The following is a 23,145-nucleotide window of genomic DNA, read 5'->3' as shown; positions in this document are numbered from 1 at the left end:
AGCCGACCTCATGAGGCCTGGTACTTGCATAGCCGAATGTATTGACACTCATGGGCGAGAAAGGAAGTATCGTATCCTGTCCTGAAGCTTCAGGACCTTCTCCGGAGACAAGAACAACCATTGGTTGTGTGTGTCCAACAATGCCCCCAGGTGCACCATGGTCTGAGCAGGGACCAGGGAGGATTTCTTCCAGTTGATGAGCCACCCGTGGGCTTGCAGGAATTGGACCGTCCATTCCAGGGAATTCGCCAGGATCAGCAAGTCGTCGAGATACGGCAAGATCCTGACACCCTGACGGGGAAGCAGAACCGTCATAACCGCCATGACCTTGAAGGTGAAGATTCTTAGAGCTGTGGCCAGTCCAAAAGGCAAGGCCAGGAATTGATAATGTAGGTTGCCAATAGCAAATCGCAGGTACTGCTGATGCGACATGGCAATAGGTATATGTAGGTAAACATCCTGAATTTCCAGGGATACCATATAGTCCTTGGGCTCCAAGGCCAGAACAATAGAGCGAAGAGTTTCCATATGGAATTTGGAAACCTTCACAAATTTGTTCAAAGACTTAAGGTTGAGAATGAGACATAAGGTTCCATTTGGTTTCGGAACTAGGAACAGCGTTGAATAGTACCCCCTGCCTCTCTGAGCCAGAGGCACCGGCACTAGCACTCCTGTGTCCAGGAGGGATTTGTAGCATCAAATGAAGAGTTTTTGTTTTCAAAGGATCCGAAGGGATAGTTGTTGAGCAAAACTGGCGAGGGGGACGTTTCTTGAAAGAGATGGCGTATCCGTGAGTGACGACTTCCCTTACACAGGCGTCTGAAGTGGTCTGTAACCATACCTGAGCGAACCGTAGAATAAGGGATAAAAAATCCGAGTCACTGTTGGATTCTTGTCTCTGTAGGGCGGAGAATCTGTTGTTGTGGTGAATCTTCCTAGACGTGGTGTGTACGTAGTTGGGAACAGTGACTCTGATTTTTTTCATCCCCAGATCCCCACAGAGAGCACCTCCAATCTCAAAGGAAAACATTCTTCAGGGAACGGTTCAAGAAATCTCCACCAGCAAAAAGAACATTCCAAGAAGAGGTACTCTGTGTGGAGGGCGGACAAAACGCGAAAAGGTGATATCGGCAAGTTTAGATGCTAGTTCAAACGGTATCTTTAACCTTTCTAAACATCATTTAACTCAGTCTGAGACCCTACTTTTAAGTAAGGGCCTGAAGTTTGCACCCAGCAATCAAATGAATGAATCAAATTCAACACGTTTATTGATCAATAAATTCACAAGAACCCTCACACTGAAAAGACCTTTTGCCAAAAAAAACCCCCACAGAAACCACCTTATCCACAGAGTCTAAATCAGGGCTGAAGAGAAAATCCAAATATTATCCGTTGGAATCCAAAGGACATCACATAACTGTTTTCCATGATTTGGTCAAGAAAGATCTTTGTGATCAAGATTTGTCACCAATTAAATCGAGCAATCTGAAGAACAATGAGAAACAAGCTTTGAAAGAACTTCAGAACAACTCGGAGATCGTCCTAAAACAAGCCGACAAGGGGGGAGGAGTATTGATCTTGGATAGATCAAACTATGTCAAAGAGGCATCACGTCTTCTTAGCGATACCAACTCCTATAGGAAACTTCAACATGACCCCACTGCACAATATACAGATGAATTAAGAATCATGTTGGTGCACTATTTACGCTGCCATGTATTGGATAAAGACAAATATCAGTTCCTTATGGCATCATCTCCAGTCATTACAATATTCTTTTTTCTCCCGAAAATACACAAGAACCTCCAAAACCCTCCTGGGAGACCAATCATCGCAGGAATCGACTCACTTACATCCCATCTATCCGAATACATAGATGTTTTCCTAAGCAAATATGTGACCAAATTACCATCTTACCTTAAGGACACCAAATGTGTACTAAACTCCCTCAAAGATGGCACATGGAAAGAAACTTATTGGTGGGTTACAATTGATGTCGAGAGCTTGTACACTTGTATCATCCATGACATCGGAGTCTCAGCATGCAAAAAATATTTTGATAGAGATACAGAGGTAACACCGGTACACAAAGAAGCTATATGTGATTTCATTAGGTTTATTCTAAGACATAATTACTTTAAGTTTCAAGACTCCTCCTTTCTGCAAACATGCGGTACAGCTATGGGGACAATATTTGCCCCAAGTTTTGCGAACTTACTGATGGGGAACTGGGAAGAAGAACATATATATTCCAACAATCCTTTTCTCAGTCAACTGGTACTATATAAAAGATATATAGATGACATCATCATTATATGGGACGGAACTGAGTCATCCTTTTTGGAATTCTTCCAGAACATTTCACTGAACCAATTTAACCTTAAATTTACAGAGAAACATGATCAAGCACAAATAGAGTTTCTTGACCTGATACTTTCCTCTAAGGAATCCAAAATCATCACCTGCAACTACATCAAAAAGGTTGACACTAACAGCTATTTACACTTCAAGAGCTGCCATCAACAAAGCTGGAAAACCAACATCCCCTACTCCCAATTTCATAGTGTTCAAAGAAATTGTAGTTTGAAAGAGGACCAGGATACACAACTGAAAATTTATGCCGAACGATTCAAGGAAAGAGAATATCCCGAGGAAGTTATTGAAAAAGCTCTTGTTAAAACCAGGACTGAACCTGGACCTTCAAGTGAGAAAGAAGCAGAAATGACGGAGAAAAGGTTCACAGCTCCATTCATCACAACCTATAGTTGTCATGAAAAACACATCCGCCAGTCTCTTAATAAACACTGGAACATTTTACTGATGGACCCAGTTCAAAGAGAAGTCCTACCTCCTCGACCCCAGATTGTGTACAGAAAAATAAGTAAACTGAAAGATATCTTAGCACCTAGTCTTTTGAAGCCTACTACATCTAACCAGACAAAATTATACCAGTGCAGCTTCAAATCCGGGAGCTGCAATATCTGTAAATTGGTGCATCGAAACCGAAAAAAGTTCTTTAACAGTGACAATTCTTGGGAATACACTATTAAGCACTTTATAAACTAACTCCACAATGGTCGTCTACCTCTTGGAATGTACATGCGGACTGATGTACATCAGCAAGACAAAGAGTACTCAAGCTACGCATTCAGGAACACACAAGAAACATTAAAAACAAAATAACCACACACGCAATATACAGGCATTTTCATGAATTTCACAGCTCAAACCCTGAAGAAATTACCTTCAAAAGGTATCGAAATTGTCAACCTTAGAGAAAGAGGAGGAGATATTTTAAACAAACTTTCCAGGAGGGAAATGTTCTGGATTTTTTAATTAAAGACACTTGCACCGTCTGGATTCAACGAAGGGTTTGAGATTGCACTTTTTTTTTTTTATAAATCCTCTATAAATATCCCTAAACATATTTTTTCCATAATTTAATATCATAGTATAGTTCTTTACCCACCACTTCAACTGCACTTTACTAGTCACTTTATATCAAAGCTCAATATTTTTATTCACGTAAAATACCTTGTTCATGTAAAATAGTTTGTTTATTTTATATTCAACTTTAATTCACCTATTTGAGATCAACACTCTCATTATATTTAACTCTCAGTATTTTTAAGACTCTTAAAAATTCTTAATACATCTTTATATATATTCTTTTGCTACTAGAATCTAACCATCTTCCTAATTATATGTTTTAAACCTAAAGGTCCCCTCATTTCTTCCTCTTTTTAGATTTTATATCAGTTCACATGATTACAGACTTTTTTAAAATGGCCGTGCGTTCCACTGCGCTGCTAAAAGCAGGAAATCGCCAGGAGAAGGCTAAAGAAGATGGCCGTACGAGTCAAAACCCCGGAAATAGTCCAAGACGTCCTCTATATCATTGTGAACTCTCTCCAGTAAGCCGGACCGGAAGTGACGGTTGTTACTGTCATCCGTATATCGGAAGTGACGCGGTGCGCTCCACACTGCGTGCCACCGCTAAGATTCACACCACCGCTTCCCCCAGCGCCCGGCGGAAGTGACGCGGGTGCGTTTCACACTGCGTGTCACCGCCGAAAGGCACGCTACCACTCTCTCCAGCGCCGGGCGGAAGTGACGCATATGCGGTTCAACATGAGGTCCACGGCCGCTCCTGAACCGCTCCTAGACTCCATATCAATTTCACTTTCATTTACTTTACATTTTAATGCTAATATGTTATGTATTCATACTTCCACAGACATTTTATTTACGGTTTGTTAAACATATGAATATTTATTCCAATGTTCACAAGAAGTGATGTCACTTCCTGTTTGTCATGTGATCAATTACTAGTACCATAAATATCCTGCATTGCTCCCACTATGCATCCCCTTGATGAAGTCCTCTGCTATAGGACGAAACGCGTTGGAACTGGGACTTGCTGCTCACCCGATACTTCCAACAGTGGACAGATAAGCCATTTTTATGTTATCTTGTACGTGTGCTACCTGCATTTGCTTCAGGATCTTATTTTAACATATGTTTACAGGACTGGCATTTGCTGCTCACCTGATACTTCCAACTGTGGACAGATGAGCTGTTTATTTGTTTTTATCTCGTACGTTTGTTACCTGCATTTGCGTCAGGACTTTTTGTATTAAACCTTGTTTACGGTTTAAATTGATAAGCTCTTGTATGGTTACTCGGACCAGCAAGGTTCCTAATTTTAGAGCTCTGCGTGTTTGTTTAAATTTCATGAAAACAGTACACACTATGTTTGCTTTTTGTTTTCTAATCCACATGCTCTAAAGTGTCATCTGATCGAAGCTGTCCTCAAGGAAGCTAAGTTGTCCTTTTTTAACTTGCATACTACACACCTCACAGGGTGAACTGGCTACACAAAATTATTCTAATATATAACACTATTAGGCGCTCTTTTGCACTCTATTTTTTACATATCTTTCCCATTCACTGGGCACGAGCTGCCACCCATTAATCGATGGGGTGTGTTTTAATATTTTAGATTAATATATCCTAGAATACTTTGTGTGTCTGAATTAGGACTGTCCTAGGCGCTACTCTCCACATTATATATATATATATATATATATATATATATATATATATATATATATATATATATATATATATAAATTTTAACAGAACAAAATAAAGCAACCAAAAAGCGCTATAAATGTCTGCCTTAGACACAATAGTCCTCTCGGAAATCGGCTGCTAAGCTCCAAAACAAGTCCTCCTGCCAGTCGAGAACCAGTGGTTGATAGTTGTTTGGAGAGCGCTCAAGTGTGTATTGATATCTCTTTGCAATTCTTTCTATGGTATCATACAAATTGAAAATGGCCACGGAAAGTGGGATGATTCTGAAAAAGACCCTCTCATCAGATTCACCGAGACAGCAATATCACCTGTTAGTCCGTTTTTTCCGTAAAATTTATTACATTTTTTTTATAAAAAAGGTATACGACTCTTACATTGATCTTAACATTCATGAGATATGATCTTATTTGGACTTGCTGTCCACCCCAGCCGGGGAGGAGCTCAAAATGACAGCCTGTCCGCCCACTATGTCTAATTCACCAACGCGTTTCGTCTAAACATAGACTTCCTCAGGGGTGTCTTTAGCAGAAAGATAATAAAAATCAATATCAGAAATGACAAACTCAAATTAACAATCAAAGTTCAATTGGCAATCTAGGTCAAGATAATTTAATGATTCCATGAAAAACTGTCTATTTCACATATATACATATATATTCATTCTCTGAGTGACCTGATAAAAATGCTGGTGGATAACAAATCATTTTGCAATGTGGAAAATTCAATACATAGCTATCTGGAAAAGATCAATTTATATAGGTGATGTTTAAAAAGGTAAAGTTTCTTTTAAAAAAAAACAAAAATTAGCTTTTAAATATCTGGTATTTGGCCTTCAGATATCTAATATGCACATCTTTACCGATGTCATAATCCATATATACTTATATTCACATATGAGGTTTACAGGCTTGATTCTACCATTGATCAATCATATCATCCATATCATAAAATAGGAAACTTATTTTTTATATGTAAGAGCGATGTCCTAACTGTAGAAATGTAATAATTGGGAAGGTATCCCTAAATACACACAACTCTGTGGGCACAGGAGTAATGATTAGTCCCATAGATATATTTATAATAATCAATATCTGTTATTCTACCAAGTATAAGATACTAATATTAGGATTTTTTGTAAGTATCGAATTGGGTCAATTTATAAATATATTGATTATTATATTGATCAATGTTAAAATCAAGCCTGTAAACCTCATATGTGATTAGACATAGTGGGCGGACAGGCTGTCATTTGAGCTCCTCCCCGGCTGGGGTGGACAGCAAGTCCAAATAAGATCATATCCCACGAATGTTAAGATCAATGTAAGAGTCATATACCTTTTTTTATAAAAAAAATGTAATACATTTTACGGAAAAAACGGACTAACGAGTGATATTGCTGTCTGGGTGAATCTGGTGAGAGGGTCTTTTTCAGAATCATCCCACTTTCTGTGGCCATTTTCAATTTGTATGATACCATAGAAAGAATAGCAAAGAGATATTAATACACACTTGAGCGCTCTCCAAACTACTATCAAATTTATATATATATATATATATATATATATATATACACATACACATATACACACACATACATATATATACATATATATATATATATATATATATATATATATATATATATATATATATATATATAAAACACTGACGCACTTCGCCCCCTCAGGTTACAGAATATAGGAATAGCAATATGTGTGAGATACACGGAATAGGATCCACACATTAGCTATTAGCACACAGTCACATGTACAATGCAAAAATTATTACAAACAATAAAACTGCACTGGACTAGCAATACTAAGTAAAGCTATGTATGTATACAGATATAACAATGCACAGTAAATACTGGATGTATATTAGAGGGTACTGAAATATCCCTGTAGTTATGAACTTGCTCTTAACCAACACGGTCTAAACGACATGTAGAATACTTAAGTGTCCTGTAAGTGCACAGTGCTGATGAGGCAGGCGGCTTTACAGAGGATACATTGCCCAGCAGTCCCAGGATCAGCGCAGCTCTTGTAATGGCGCCCAAATGCTGACAGAGATAGATAGAGATGCAACTCCAGGGCGGGAACATTTGCAGTAAATGGTGTCTGGCGCTGGGGGAGGGGCTACAGGTCAGAGCATTATCCCCTCTGCTGGACTTCACCACCGGGTACTGCGGGGCCTATACTAAACGGATTTTAGTAAATCCAACCTATGCCCCTTACCCTGGTGGATATAGTGGGGTCCCTGCACGGCCACAGTGCCCACGCCAGCGGCGCGGTCCGTCTCCAGAGACCTCGCCGGATCAAGATTTTGGCAGGTCCCGCTTGGGGGACCCTCTTACCTCCTCCCTGAACTTACAGCCACGCGATCCCGGAGAGAAGCGGCGGGTGTGTGACTGATGAAGCTGGAGTGCCTTAGTTGTTCGTATCCGGCAACCAGGGCACGGGAGTATACAGCGCCGCTAGGGGAGGTGAGGGAGCCGCAGCACGTTATGTCAGACTGACATATAGCACTTCTAAGTGTCTGTGCTGTGGCCCTTGAAGTCTTCTATCTTCAGAAAAGCTTTTTCCAGGGCTGCCTAGCGCAGCCCTCAATTAGCTGCCGGCACTGCAGGCACCAACTTACAAACTGAGCTCCAGTGCCTGGAGGCAGGGATCTAGAGGAGGCAGTGTAAGTCATCCCAGGAACAGTCAAAGCTTTAGCCTGTTGGTGCCTCAGATCAAGATCTAACTCTACACCCCGATGTTATTCCCTGTAGGAATACCAGTGTACCCCGCTGCAGGAAAACAGGATTTTAATACCTACCAGTAAATCCTTTACTCCTAGTCCGTAGAGGATGTTGGGGTCCACTTCAGTACCATGGGGTATAGACTGTTCAGCAGGAGCCATGGGCACTCTAAGACTTTTCAAAGGGTGTGAACTGGCTCCTCCCTCTATGCCCCTCCTCCAGACCTCAATTATAGGAACTGTGCCCAGGGAGACTGACATTTCGAGGAAAGGAATTACTTTTATACTAATGGTGAGATTCATACCAGCTCACACCTCAACTATGCCGCACAACATGGCATTCAAAATAACACACGCCAACAGGCATGAACCATTTGCAGCACCATGCTGAAAACAAATGCAACACAACTTGTTTAACTATAATGAACAAACTGCAGGTAAAGTACGCACTGGGTCGGGTGCCCAGCATCCTCTACGGACTAGGGGAAAAGGATTTACCGGTAGGTATTAAAATCCTGTTTTCTCATACGTCCTAGAGGATGCTGGGGTCCACTTCAGTACTATGGAGTTATACCAAAGCTCCAGTACGGGCGGGAGAGTGCGGATGACCCTGCAGCACCGATTGACCAAACTTGAGGTCCTCATCGGCCAAAGTGTCAAACTTATAAAATTTAACAAATGTGTTTATAACTTTGCCGAGCAGCTACTTGGTCAGGGTCAAAGCCGAGACGCCCCGGGCAGCCGCCCAGGATGAGCCCACTTTCCTAGTAGAATGGGCCTTCACCGACTTCGGTACCGGCAAGCCTGCCGTAGAATGAGCGTGCTGAATCGTCCCTCTGATCCAGCGCGCAATAGTCTGCTTAGAAGCAGGACCCCCAATCTTGCTGGGAGCATACAGGACAAACAGAGCCTCTGTTTTCCGTATCCGAGCTGTTCTTGCGACATAAATCTTCAAAGCTCTAACCACATCTAGAGACTTTGACTCAGTGAAAGTGTCAATAGCCACTGGAACCACAATAGGTTGGTTTATGTGGAAGGACGAAACCACCTTTGGAAGAAATTGTTGACGAGTTCTTAACTCTTGCCAGGTATTTGGAAAACTTATTGGGCGCTGGAAAGGGAACGAGCAGCCTAGGTTACACCTACGGGGTTTTCCTTCTTACCCCAAAGAATACAAATGTCAAGGGATGGTGGTGTACCTCGGGCGCTTGACCTTTTGGTGGACTTGTAGCAGAACCAAAGCAATGGTCACCTCACAATACAGATGATTGTATGGGTATGTATTTGCAAAACTAATCACATACAGGGTAATAATAAAATTAACACATTGTTTAATATTCCATAAAACAATATCATAAAAAATACACAATACAATGAGAGCGTACCAAAACGGTAAGCTAGGAGCCGCAGGTGTTAACAATGGGGCAGGGTGCTTGAAAACTTCACCCTGCTCTGGCCCCTAAGCTTATATGTGGATCGATGTCCCCGAATGGATGAGAATACTCGTGGGATGTTATTCAAAAAGGTGAAAACGTACCGGTAGGGTAAATTAGGAGCCGCAGGTGTTTGAAAAAAGCAGGGTGGTCCACACTTCACCCTGCTCTGGCTCCCAAGTATTACCACTGGTCGATGTTGGGTGTGGCAACGGTCAGAGTCCTTCCTTAGGTCTAGTTGCTGAAGATCAGGTAGCCAAAGCGTTTCGAGATCTGTAATCTCTTCCTCAGGGCTTGATGGTCTATTTCCTCTTCAGATTCGGCTTTTAAAGATGGTGGGGAATTAGTTCCAGGTAGAAAGGTCACTGGGACCGGAAGTACTGAGTAAAGTCTCAAAAGGATTTACATTACTAATTTACTTCAAGTACATATGATTGAGGTGCTTGTAAAAAAGGTATATCAGACAGATAGGTGTACATAATGTATTTTAACCCATTACAGTGTAACAAAACGTGCGACCGGAAGTGAGTGTCGCCGGAACCGGAAGTGACGTGGCGGGACTTTCGGCCGTAAAAAGAGTCTAACATCAGGTTTATGTGGGTGTTTAGACCACATACAGGAGGTATACAGAAGTTTGATAGGGTACTGGAGTGCATACATTGAGTGATGCAGACCCTGAAACAAGCGTGGATGCCGTGACCGGAAGTGGCGCTCGAGGATGCGTGTCACTGACCGGAAGTGACGCTATGAAATGCGTGTCACTAAACCGGAAGTGACATCGCGGAAAAAGTGATGGTGAACGCTAGAAGACGAGTGAAGTCTAATAAAGAAAATAAAAGACATGCAATAAGATTATAATGCTGAGAATTGATATCCAACTTGTAAATGTTTAAAATAATGTTGAAAATAAACCTTAGTTTAAAGAACTGTGTGCCCCTGTACCGGAAATGACGCGGTACCAAAAGGCCGCGGCCTTTTGGTACCGCGTCATTTCCGGTACCTTTTTTACAAGCACCTCAATCATATGTACTTGAAGTAAATTAGTAATGTAAATCCTTTTGAGACTTTACTCAGTACTTCCGGTCCCAGTGACCTTTTGACCTGGAACTAATTCCCCACCATCTTTAAAAGCCGAATCTGAAGAGGAAATAGACCATCAAGCCCTGAGGAAGAGATTACAGATCTCGAAACGCGTTGGTTACCTGATCTTCAGCAACTAGACCTAAGGAAGGACTCTGACCGTTGCCACACCCAACATCGACCAGTGGTAATACTTGGGAGCCAGAGCAGGGTGAAGTCTGGACCACCCTGCTTTTTATAAACACCTGCGGCTCCTAATTTACCCTACCGGTACGTTTTCACCTTTTTGAATAACATCCCACGAGTATTCTCATCCATTCGGGGACATCGATCCACATATAAGCTTAGGGGCCAGAGCAGGGTGAAGTTTTCAAGCAGCCTGCCCCATTGTTAACACCTGCGGCTCCTAGCTTACCGTTTTGGTACGCTCTCATTGTATTGTGTATTTTTTATGATATTGTTTTATGGAATATTAAACAATGTGTTAATTTTATTATTACCCTGTATGTGATTAGTTTTGCAAATACATACCCATACAATCATCTGTATTGTGAGGTGACCATTGCTTTGGTTCTGCTACAAGTCCACCAAAAGGTCAAGCGCCCGAGGTACACCACCATCCCTTGACATTTGAGTTCTTAACTCTGCCCTATCTTCATGGAAGATCAGGAAAGGGCTCTTGTGAGACAAGGCCCCCAACACAGACACCCGCCTTGCAGATGCCAAGGCCAAAAGCATCACCACTTTCCAAGTGAGAAACTTCAATTCTATCTCCTGCAGAGGTTCAAACCAATCTGACTGAAGGAACTGCAAAACCACATTAAGGTCCCATGGTGCCACTGGAGGCACAAATGGAGGCTGGATGTGCAGAACCCCTTTCACGAACGTCTGAACTTCTGGAAAGGAGGCCAATTGTTTTTGAAAGATTACTGATCAGGCCGAAATCTGGACCTTGATTGACCCCAAACTAAGGCCCGCATCCACAACAGCCTGCAGAAAATGGAGAAAACGTCCCAACTCAAACTCTTACGTAGGAGCCTACTTGGATTCACACCAAGACACATATTTTCTCCAAATACGGTGGTAATGTTTAGACGTTACTCCCTTCCTGGCCTGAATAAGAGTGGGAATGACTTCTTTGGGAATACCCTTTCGGGCTAAGATCCGGCGCTCAACAGCCATTCCGTCAAACGTAGCTGTGGTAAGTCTTGATACACACACGGCCCCTGCTGTAGTAGGTCCTCTCGAGGAGGAAGAGGCCGAGGATCTTCTATGAGTAACTCCTGAGATCTGGATACCAAGCCCTCCTTGGCCAGTCTGGGGCAATGAAGATTGCTCGAACTCTTGTTCGTATTATCTTGAGAACTTTTGGAATCAGTAGAAGGAAAACATATACCAACTGAAACACCCACTGGGTCACCAGTGCATCCACTGCTATTGCTTGAGGGTCTCTCGACCTGGAACAATATCTCTGAAGCTTCTTGTTTAGACGAGATGCCATCATGTCTACTTGAAGAACTCCCCAAAGACTTGCCACCTCTGCGAAGACTTCTTGGTGGAGGCCCCACTCTCCTGGATGGAGATCATGTCTGCTGAGGAAGCCTGCTTCCCAGTTGTCCACTACCGGAATGAAAATTGCTGACAGAGCTCTTACATGTCTTTCTGCCCAGAGGAGAATCCTGGTCACCTCTGCCATTGCTGCTCTGCTTTTCGTTCCGCCTTGCCTGTTTATGTACGCAACTGCTGTTACATTGTCCGACTGGATCTGCACGGGATGATCTTGAAGAAGATGTACCGCTTGTAGAAGGCCGTTATAAATGGCTCTCAATTCCAGAACGTTTATGTGAAGGCAGGCTTCCTGACTTGACCATTTTCCTTGGAAGCTTTCCCCCTGTGTGACAGCTCACCAGCCTCGGAGACTTGCATCCGTGGTTACCAAGACCCAGTCCTGAATCCCGAACCTGCGTCCCTCGAATAGGCGAGAACTGTGTAGCCACCACAGGAGCGAAATCCTGGCTTTGGGGGACAAGATTATTTTCCGGTGCATGTGTAGGTGGGATCTGGACCATGTGTCCCAACAGGTCCCACTGGAATTTTCTGGCATGAAATCGGCCAAACTGTATGGCCTCATAGGCCGCTACCATTTCCCCCAACAACGGAATGCATTGATGGATCAACACGCTTGTTTGTTTCAATATTTGTTTGACCATTTTCTGGATTTCCAGAGCCTTTTCAACTGGAAGAAATGCTCTCTGTACTTCTGTGTCCAGAATCATCCCTAAAAAGGACAATCTTGTCGTTGGTTCCAACTGCGACTTTGGAAAATTCATGATCCAACCGTGTTGTTGGAGTATTGATGTTCTGCACCAACTGTTCCCTGGATCTCGTTTTTATCAGGAGATAGTCCAGATAAGGAATTATATTGACTCCTTTTTGACGAAGGAGGACCATCATCTCTGCCATCACCTTGGTGAATACCCTCAGTGCCGTGGAGAGTCCAAACGGCAACGTCTGGAACTGGTAATGGCAATCCTGTACTGCGAATCTCAGATAAGCTTGGTGAGGAGGATAAATGGGAACATGCAAGTAAGCATCCTTTATGTCTACTGACACCATGAAGTCCCCCTCCTCCAGTCTGGAAATCACTGCCCTCAGGGATTCCATCTTGAACTTGAACCTTTTCAGGTAGAGATTCAGTTTTTTCAGGTTTAAAATTGGTCTGACCGAGCCGTCCGGCTTCAGAACTACGAAGAGGCTTGAATAAAAACCTTCTCCATGCTGTGACAAGGGTACCAGGACAATGACCTGATCCTGATATAATTTTTGAATTGCAGTTGTTACTGCCTCTCTTTCTGGAAGAGAAGCTGGCAAGGTCGATTTGAAAAATCGGCATGGGGGGACGTCTTGAAACTCCAGTTCGTACCCATGGGACACTATTTGTAAGACGCATGGGTCCAGGCCAGATTGAACCCAGATGTGACTGAAAAGTTTCAGACATGCTCCCACCCGAGCGGACTCCCGCAAGGGAGCCCCAGCGTCATGCTGCAGATTTGGCAGAAGCAGGGGTTGACTTCTGCTCCTGGGATCCTGGAGACGCTGCGGATTTCTTTCCTTTTCCCCTTCCCCTACCTGCAAAGAAGGGGGAACCTTTGGCCTTTTTGTATTTGTTGGGCCGAAAGGACTGCATGTGAGAGTGATGTGTCTTTTTCGCCGGTGCAGGAGCATAAGGCAAGAAAGTCGACTTACCTGCGGTAGCCGCCGAGACTAACGCATCCAGCCCATCACCAAATAAGGCCTCGCCTTTATACGGAAGAGCCTCCATATTTCTTTTGGAATCTGCATCAGCAGTCCACTGGCGAATCCACAACGCCCTCCGAGCAGATACTGCCATCGTAGCGGCTGTTGAACCCAAGAGTCCAATATCCTTCATAGCTTCCAGCATGTATGCGGCAGCGTCTTTGATATTACCTAACGTTAGGAGTATCTCGTCTCTATCAATTGTGTCAATTTCCGATGACAAGTTATCTGACCATTTTTCGATAGCACGCCTCACCCACGCGCAAGCAATGGTGGGTATGAGCAGCGTACCATTGGCCACATAAATAGATTTTAACGTAGTCTCCATTTTGCAATCTGCTGGCTCCTTTAGTGAAGCCGTCCCAGGTGCAGGGAGAATCACCTTTTTTGTTAACCTTGACAGTGCAGTGTCTAACCCCCGGGGGTGACGCCCATCTTTTCCTGTCCTCTAATGGAAAAGGATAAGCAATCTGAATCCTTTTGGGAATATAAAGTTTATTTTCAGGATTCACACAAACTCCCTCAAAAAAAAAAAAAAAAGAGTATTTAGCTCGTGGAAAGGAGGGAAAGTTACCTTACATTTCTTTTCCTTATAGAAATAAGCCTTCCCCTGAGGTACAGTAGGGGCTTCCATAACTTCTAAGACCTCCTTTATTGCAACAATCATATATTGAATGCTTTTTGCCAATTTAGGATCTATCCCCCTGGAATCCCTATAGTCGACACAGGAATCAGAGTCTGTGCCGGTATCAGTATGTACAATGTTTGCAAACGGTCTCTTATGTGAGCCAGAGGGGTCGCCTGCGGATGAGAAAGCAGAACCCTGAAAAATCACATCTTCCACTGATTTTCTCCAGCTTTCTGCATGAGACTCAGACTTATCTAATCTCCTACTGATATGATTCACACTATCACGTATTTCTTTCACCCATTCGGGCTCGTGGGGTGCCGGCAGCGCCACCACATTACAACTCTGTGTCCCTAAAATGGCTCCCTCAGGGGAAGGGCTCCCTGCCTCAGACATGTGTCACACCACAGACACTCCGGGACTTATAGGGGACAGAACCACAGTAAAATCTGTCAGAAGGACACAGATAGGAGCAGCCAGTTCACAAACCCAGCATCAGTAACACAATGCCTGTGAAACATAAAATGGCCACTAACATGCAGCACTTTTTTATAGTGTAAATACACAATATAAAGCACTAATTTCACTGTGACCCCCCCCCCCCCCCCCCCTGTTTTGCTCCCTGATACTTGTATTCAGTAGTGGAGGAGGACCAGCGTTCTCTGCAGCCTGAGGAGAGAAAACGGCGTCGAGTGGTGTGCTGGCTGACTGAGGAGGAAGCTCCGCCCCCGCAATGGCACGTTTCTTCTCAGAGATTCTGATAACTATATTTATACTGGCGGGGGTAGGGCTGTGCCTCGGCATCTTATGCCCCTTTTCTACCAGTTTTATAAGATTTCATGCTGCCCAGGGAGCCCCCCCACCGAGCCCTGCACCCTGCAGTGCCTGTGTTGTGTGGGCAGTATGGCGCGCTGCGCTCCCGCCAGCCGGGCGGTACCTTTAGCAGTCACCTTGATTGAAGATCTCTCTTATAACACTCACCTATCTTCTGACTTCTGGCTCTGCAAGGGGGGTGAGGGCGTGCTGTGGGAGTGAGCATCTAAGCACAGCTAGCGTTCAGTACCCTTCAGGAGCTAATGGTGTCCTGTCAGCCAGAAGCAGAGCCATGAAACTATTTAGGAAGTTGGTTCCTATTTCTGCCCCCTCAGTCCCACAAAGCAGGGAGACTGTTGCCAGCAGTCCTCCCTGAAAATAAAAAACCTTTTCAATAAAAAAGTATTTTCAGAGAAACTCAGTAGAGCTCCCCTGGAGTGCATCCAGTCTGCCTGGGCACATTTCTAAAACTGAGGTCTGGAGGAGGGGCATAGAGGGAGGAGCCAGTACACACCCTTTGAAAAGTCTTAAAGTGTCCATGGCTCCTGCGGAACAGTCTATACCCCATGGTTCTGAAGTGGATCCCAGCATCCTCTAGGACAGGCATTCCCAACCACGGTCCACAAGGCACACCAACAGTGCAAGTTTTTGTGATATCCAGGCTTCAGCACAGGTGACTTAATTAGTACCGCAGTTATTTTGATTTAACCATCTGTGCTGCAGCCTGGATATCACTAAAACCTGCACTGTTGGTGTGCCTTGAGGACCGTGGTTGGGAATGGCTGCTCTAGGCTGTATGAGAAATAGGATTTTAATTACCTACCGGTAAATCCTTTTCTCGTAGTCCGTAAGGGATACTGGGAATCCATTTAGTACCATGGGGTAAAGACAGGTCCACTAGGAGCCTTGGGCACTTTAAAGAATTTGATAATGTGTGCTGGCTCTTCCCTCTATGCCCCTCCTACCAGACTCAGTCTAGGAAACTGTGCCCGAGGTGACGGACATACTTAAGAAGCATAGATAAGTAAAGTGGTGAGATTACGAACCAGCACACACAGAACAATAGAAAAGCCATGCTAACCAAACTTGAAACATGAACAGCAACAGCAAAACAACCCAGAATACTTCAAGTAACAGTGCAGGAAGAACGAAGCACTGGGACTACGAGAAAAGGATTTACCAGTAGGTAATTAAAATCCCATTTTCTCTTACGTCCTTGGGGATACTGGGAATCAATTTAGTACCATGGGGACGTAACAAAGCTCCCAAATCGGTGGGAGAGTGCTGAGGTTCCTGCAGAACTGATTGGCCTCTGAGGGCCTTCAGTTTGGTCAAAGTATCGAACTTGTAGAACTTTGCAAACGTGTTCGAAGTAGCTGCTCAGCAGAGCTGTAAAGCAGATACACCTCGGGCAGCCGCCCAAGAAAAACTCACCGACCTAGTAGAGTGAGCCCGTACAGATTTTGGAACCGGTAATCCTGCCGTGGAATAAGCATGCTGGATAGTGAGCCTGATCCAGCGTTCAATAGACTGCTTTGAAGCAGGACACCCAATTTTATTGGGATTATATACTGTAGAACGAACAGTGAGTCGGATTTCCTGTGACGAGCTGTCCTCTTTACGTACACCTTCAAAGCCCTCACAACATCCAAAAGACTTTGAAGTAGTAGAGGTGTCCTTAACAGCCGAGACCACAATAGGTTGGTTGATGTGAAACGCAGACACCACCCAACAGTGTGATGGTCTTCCACGTGAGGTACTTTACGTCAACCTCCTGTAACGGTTCAAACCAGTCCTATTGGAGGAACTGCAGCACCAAATTGAGATCCCAAGGTGCTGTGGGAGGCACAAAGGGAGGCTAGATGTGCAGAACACCTTTCAAGAACGTCTGGACCTCAGGGAGAGAAGCCAATTGTTTCTGAAAGTAAATAGACAAAGCTGAAATCTAGACTTTAATGTAGCCTAGGCGTAGGCCCACATCCACTCCTGACTGCAGAAAAAGCAGGAAACGTCCCAGATGGAATTCTACCGCAGAATATTGACTCTTACACCAAGAGACATATTTCTTACAGACACGGTGGTAATGTCGACACATTACCCCCTTTCTGGCTTGGATCATAGTCGGGATGACCTTGTCAGGTATCCTCCTGGCTAGAATCAGCCGTTCAACTTCCATGCTGTTAAACGTAGCCGCGGTAAGTCTTGATAGATGAACAGGCCCTGTTGCAGAAGATCCTCGCGAAGAGGTAGAGGCCAACGATCTTCGATCAGCATTCCGAGAAGATCTGCGTACCAGGCCCTTCAAGCAATCCTCATTGCTCCAGACTGGCCTCGAACTTTTTCCTTTTTTATGCTCTGTAGAATTCTTGGGATCAGAGAAAGTGGAGGAAACACGAACACCAGGTGGTAGACCCACAGAGTTGTTAGAGAGTCTACCGCCACTGCTTGTGAGACTCTCGACCTGGAAAAATACCGCTTGAGCTTCTTGTTGAGTCGAGAGGCCATCATGTCGATCTGTGGATATCCCCACCGACGTGTCAACCACCGGAACACCTCCGGGTGGAGGCCCCACTCCCCTGGGTGCAGGTCGTGTCTTCTGAGGTAGTCTGCTTCCCAGTTGTCTACTCCCGGAATGAAGACCGCCGACAAGGCCACAGCGTGTTTTTCCGCCCAGATGAGAATTCTTGACACCTCCGACATTGCTGCTCTGCTTTTCGTTCCACCCTGTCGGTTTATGTACGTTACATTGTCCAACTGGACTTGAATGGCCTGATTCCGAAGTAGAGAGGAGGCCTCCAGAAGGGCGTTGTAGATTGCCCTGAGTTCCAAGATGTTTATTGGAAGGAAAACTTCCCGACTTGACCATCTTCCGTGAAACTGCACCCCCTGGGTGACTGCTCCCCAACCTCTGAGGCTTGCGTCTGTGGTTAGCAGAATCCAATTCTAAATCCCAAATCTCCGACCCTCAACGAGGTGAGAAGTCTGTAGCCACCACAGAAGGGAGATTCTGGCTCTTGGCGACAGACTGATCCTCTGGTGCATGTGAAGATGCGATCCAAACCATTTGTCCAACAGATCGAGCTGGAAGGGCCTCGCATGAATCCTTCCGTACTGAAGCGCCTCGTAAGCGGCCACCATTTTCCCCAGAAGGCAAATGCATAGATGCACCGACATCCGGGTTGGCTTCAAGACAGCCCGAATCATCGACTGGATTACCACAGCCTTCTCCAAGGGAAAGAACACTCTCTGAAACTGTTTCCAGTATCAGTCCCAGGAAAGAAAGCCTCTGCGTCGGTTCCAGGTGAAATTTTTGGCAAGTTCAGAATCCACCAGTCATCCAGGAGTAGTCTGGTTGAGAGGCCAATACTGTCCAACAACCGCTCCCTGGACGATGCCTTTATCAGAAGATCGTCCAGGTACGGAATTATTTCTTTTTGAAAAAGTCAAGTGTAGTCGTGATGAAACGTGTCAGAACTCGGCCCACAATGCCGCTAACAATTTCATGTGGACATTCCAGACACCGGCCACGCTGTGTAAACACCAGCGCATAAGCCGCTTCAAGCACCGCACGGGAGACGGGAGGCTAATCCCCCTCCATCTTGTACATCCGACCACGATTCACCCATCCACTACGGGACTCGACACACATTGTCGCACCCAGCGGCTGTACTATCCCAGCTATAAACGCGGTCCACACGCCGCTAATACCAAACAGCGCTGACATCTTTTGGGCTAACAACCTGTATGATACGGCTGCAGCGGTGTATGCCTGTGTGGAAATTCATATCCAGTTTACCACGGTCCCTCCACTATTGGAATTAATGGCTCATTCTTCATCAGCTTCACGCCAACATCCACCTGAGCTCGGTAACTATAAGCCACCTAATGACAGCGGCTAATAAGATTTGATTTTACTTATATTACAGCAGTTTACAAAGCCATCACGAATCAATTTACTCCAGGGACGCCCGGTATGGTTCATTGGTCCTATTGTCACTAAACATTCATATTGGCACACGGACTTGGTTTTCAGCTGCTTTTAATTGCAATTTGCATTATTACTAAGCAATCATTAAGTGTTGTATATTCATTATATAATCGCTATATATTTATATAAGAATGTTTTACATATAATAGCAAAGCATACAGTTACAAATGAGTATTTGCTCGTTTTTAATAAAGTAATTTTAATTTATTAATTTGGACTCTTTGGCTGTTATCATTGGAGGTACAGTACACATGGATATATGAGCGCCTCTATTAATTTATTTTTGTTCAGGTACGGAATTATGTTCACTCCTTGTTTGCAGAGTAGAAACATTATCTCTGCCATCACCTTGGTGAACACGCTCGGTGCCGTGGAGAGACCGAATGGAAGGGCCTGGAACTGGTAGTGGCAGTCCTGCAGTGCAAACCGTGGATAAGCCTGATGAGGCGGCCAAATCGGAAAGTGAAGATACGCATCTTTGATATCCACTAGGAACTCCCCCTCCTCCAGACCGGAGATCACTGCTCTCAGAGACTCCATCTTGAATTTGAACAAAATTGGTCTTACCGATTTCGGTACTACAAACAAGTTGGAATAATATCCCTTGTTGTGCAGATGAGGTGGAACTGGAACAATGACGCGAGTCTGTACCAGTTTTTGAATGGCGTCCTGTAAGGTTATACTCACTTCCTATGAAACTGTTAAGCCTGATTTGAAGAATCTGTGAGGTGGGAGCTCCTGAAACTCTAGTCTGTAGCCCTGGGAAATAAGATCTATGACCCAGGGATCCTGGCACGAACCTGTCCAGATGTGACTGAAAATTTTTAGTCGGGCTGCCACCTGTCTTCCAGGCATCGCGGCCCACCGTCATGCTGAAGGCTTTGAGGAAGCAGAGCTTGAGCTCTGTTCCTGTGAACCAGCAGTTGCTGGTTTGCGTGGTTTACCTCTAGCGCCTCTGGTGGCTGTAGAAAAACCTCTGGTTTTGCCCTTAAACATGGCAATTAGAAAGGACTGTAGATTAGGTCTTGAGTAGTCCTTCCTGGCTGGGGGGAGCTGCAGAAGGAAGATATGTGGACTTACCCGCAAGTAGCTTTAGAGATCCATTTGTCTGGTTCATCTCCAAATAAGGCCTCTCCTGTGAAGGGTAGGCCTTCCACGCCTTTCCTGGAGTCCGCGTCAGCAGTTCACTGGCTTAGCCATAAGCCTCTGCTTGCTGACACTGCCATAGCAGTGGTGCGTGCATTAAGCAAGCCTATTTCTTTTATGGCTTCCACCATAAAATTCGCAGAGTCCTGTATATGTTGCAGGAGTAAAATAATCTCACTCTGAGACAAGGTACCTAAACCCTCAAGTAGGTTACCCGACCATTTGGCGATGGTTTTAGTGATCCACCAGCATGCTATAGTGGGTCTTTGGGCCACCCCAGCAGCTGTATACAAAGATTTGAGTGCATTCTCAATTCTACGATCAGCCGTGTCTTTTAAGGAAGCTGCACCCGGGACAGGCAATACAATTTTCTATGACCGCCTGGATACTGATGCATCCATTATCGGTGGATTTTCCCATTTTTTCCTATCCTCAGGAGGAAAAGGAAAAGATGATATCAACCTTTTAGGGATTTGAAATTTCCTATCAGGATTAACACACAGTTCTTCGAACAGGGTATTTAGTTCCTTTGACACAGGAAAAGTGGCTGAGGATTTATTTTTTATATAAAAATAAGATTCCTCAGTCTCCTCTGTTACCTTATCAGGGATATGCAGAACTTCTGATAGCTTCTATGAGAGTCTCTATTCCCTGTGACAGAGAAGCATCACCCACCTCTGAGTCCTTCTCCCCCTCCTCCATGTCTGACCCCTCATCATCAGAGTAAGACTGCAGGATATGGGCCCCTCTAACCTGGGAGGATACACTGCACTGAGTAAACTGCAGTGAACCCCCTGGAGAAGAGGAACACTGTGCCTTACATGAAACACACTCTTTGTCTGACATACTGTGACAGTACACACACAGGAACAGGTTAAATGCACAATTAACCCACAAAAGCCCTTCCAGAGAAAGACAGAATTAGTATGGAGCCAACACACAGCGCCTTTATCGCTAATGCCAAGCTTAGCCGGGTCGCAGACTAAGTACTCAGATTGTGGACTTAGTACACTAGTAAGTGCTCCCCCCCTGCTATGACCCCCTGGTACCGCAGAGGTAATATTGAGTCTCTCCGGAGGAGCTGCGCGTTCCTCTCAGTCAGCGTCTGTGTCCACTGCAGAGGGAAAATGGCACCAGTAAGCTGCTGGATCTGCTCATAGTGAAGCCCCGCCCCTTCAATGGCGCGCGGTCTTCTCGCACTATTTTTATACTGGCTGAGGTCATTTTAGTTCCTAAAATGGAGTCAGCCCCCTTTTAAGTCTGTAATGCCAGTCTGGGAACTGTATACACATGTAGTGTACTTAGACTCCGTTCTCTCCCTCAAAAGCGGTGCATCTGGAGACCCAGCCGCTCCATGTAGAAGCCGTGCATCTCCGTACCCTCATGCCACCATAATGGTTGGCAACCCGCTAACCGGGACGCCGGCTTAGCGCTCACCACTCTATCTTCTGGCTCTGTTAGGGGTGGTGGCGTGCTGCGGGAATGTACGCTCGCCGTGGTGGGGCTTGCGAATTGTTCCCTAAGGAGCTAGTGTCCTGTCAGCGGGGAACAGGACCATTAACGCTTCAAGAGGTTGGCCCATTTCCCCCCCTCCCCTAAGTCCCACGAAGCAGGCAGGCTAGTGCCATCCAGTGCTGCCTGAAAATAACAAACATATAATGCAGAAAACTCTTCAGGAGCTTTTAGCGACGTGACTGGCTCCTCCAGGCACATTTTCTAAACCGAGTCTGGTAGGGGGGCATAGATGGAGGAGCCAGCGCACACTATCAAATTCTTAAAGTGCCCAAAGCTCCTAGTGGACCAGTCTATACCCCACGGTACTAAATGGATTCCCAGTATCCAAGGACCTAAGAGAAAACACATATTATAGATTTGATTCTTCATAGTTTTATTCCTTTGTTTTATCAAATCACGCAGCCGGTACTGCAGGAGACTTAAGCCCCATACACACACTAGACGAGAAAGTAAGAGAAAGGCCATTCTGAGCAATATCTTTTACTATCTCGTCTAGTGTGTATACTCAACATCGTTAGCGATGCGTGGGACCCCGTCCCTCGCCTGAACAGTTCAGACGAGGGAGGACCTCGTTAACGGTGGCCATTGCCCCCGCACGCCAACGTCAGCAAGTGTATATGCACTTCCCGAAGCCGGCACCGCGCCGGGACCCTGCTGCAGCCAATATCGCAGGGTAGACACATTGGCTAACGTGTACCCGGCTTTAGGCAAGATATGTTTCAAAATTAAGTAGGAACTGCAGCTAAATTCATTGCTATGGGTTTGGATTAATTTCATTGTAAATACATACAGTACTTTGCCACTATAATTACAATGGCTTTAGAACAACTTAAACAGTAGGATAATAATGGCTCTTGAAAAACCTAGTGAATAGCAAATTTACTACATTTCAAAGTTTGCCCCCCAAAAAACCTAGCATATTCCAACTACACACTACATATTTTATGGATGGATTCTCAATTAATGGACTTTTTCCATGCATAGTAGGTACCTGATACTCTCTCTATAGGAGCAGGCCCAGAAGAGGGCACAGGAGAGTGCTGTAGGCTCCCTTCCATAGATAGCATGAAAAGAAAGAGCAAGACAAAGTAATGAAGAGAAGGCAATTAATGGTGATATTCCACAATGAATGATAAAAAAAGAAAAAATATTTTTCCTTTTGGTTTTCATACCTTACACTTCAAAAGAAAATTTATCTTGCGCACATACAAAAAGCATTAAAGAAAATAAACCAAAAAAAGGTCAAAATTTCACTCTGTTCACTACTGACAGATACAATTGCAGCAGACACTAAAGAAGTTACTAAAAAATTCAATTAAAGCACCAATCACTGGAGTCTGCGTCCAATCTCAGACAGGTGGGGGAATGGCTATGCAGTCATTGCCTCACCGCCACTGACTCCCAGTGCC

General features: G+C 44.6%; 1 protein-coding gene across 3 annotated transcripts in view; it reads right to left on the bottom strand.

Moving 5' to 3' along the window:
* CSTF2 (cleavage stimulation factor subunit 2) overlaps positions 1–23,145 on the bottom strand; it is a 265,759-nt gene that overhangs the window by 66,234 nt on the left and 176,380 nt on the right. For 2 of the 3 annotated variants that reach the window (XM_063936957.1, XM_063936959.1), the window contains one exon: positions 22,728–22,787. The exons of the other annotated variant lie outside the window; for it this stretch is intronic. In XM_063936957.1, coding sequence (XP_063793027.1) covers positions 22,728–22,787 — 60 coding nt within the window. The remainder of the gene's footprint in view (positions 1–22,727; positions 22,788–23,145) is intronic. 3 annotated transcript variants of the gene reach the window in all.

The sequence above is a fragment of the Pseudophryne corroboree genome, chromosome 8 (genome assembly GCF_028390025.1).
Source record: "Pseudophryne corroboree isolate aPseCor3 chromosome 8, aPseCor3.hap2, whole genome shotgun sequence".
Lineage (NCBI taxonomy): Eukaryota > Metazoa > Chordata > Amphibia > Anura > Myobatrachidae > Pseudophryne > Pseudophryne corroboree.
This window is presented reverse-complemented; position numbering and strand designations above follow the sequence as displayed.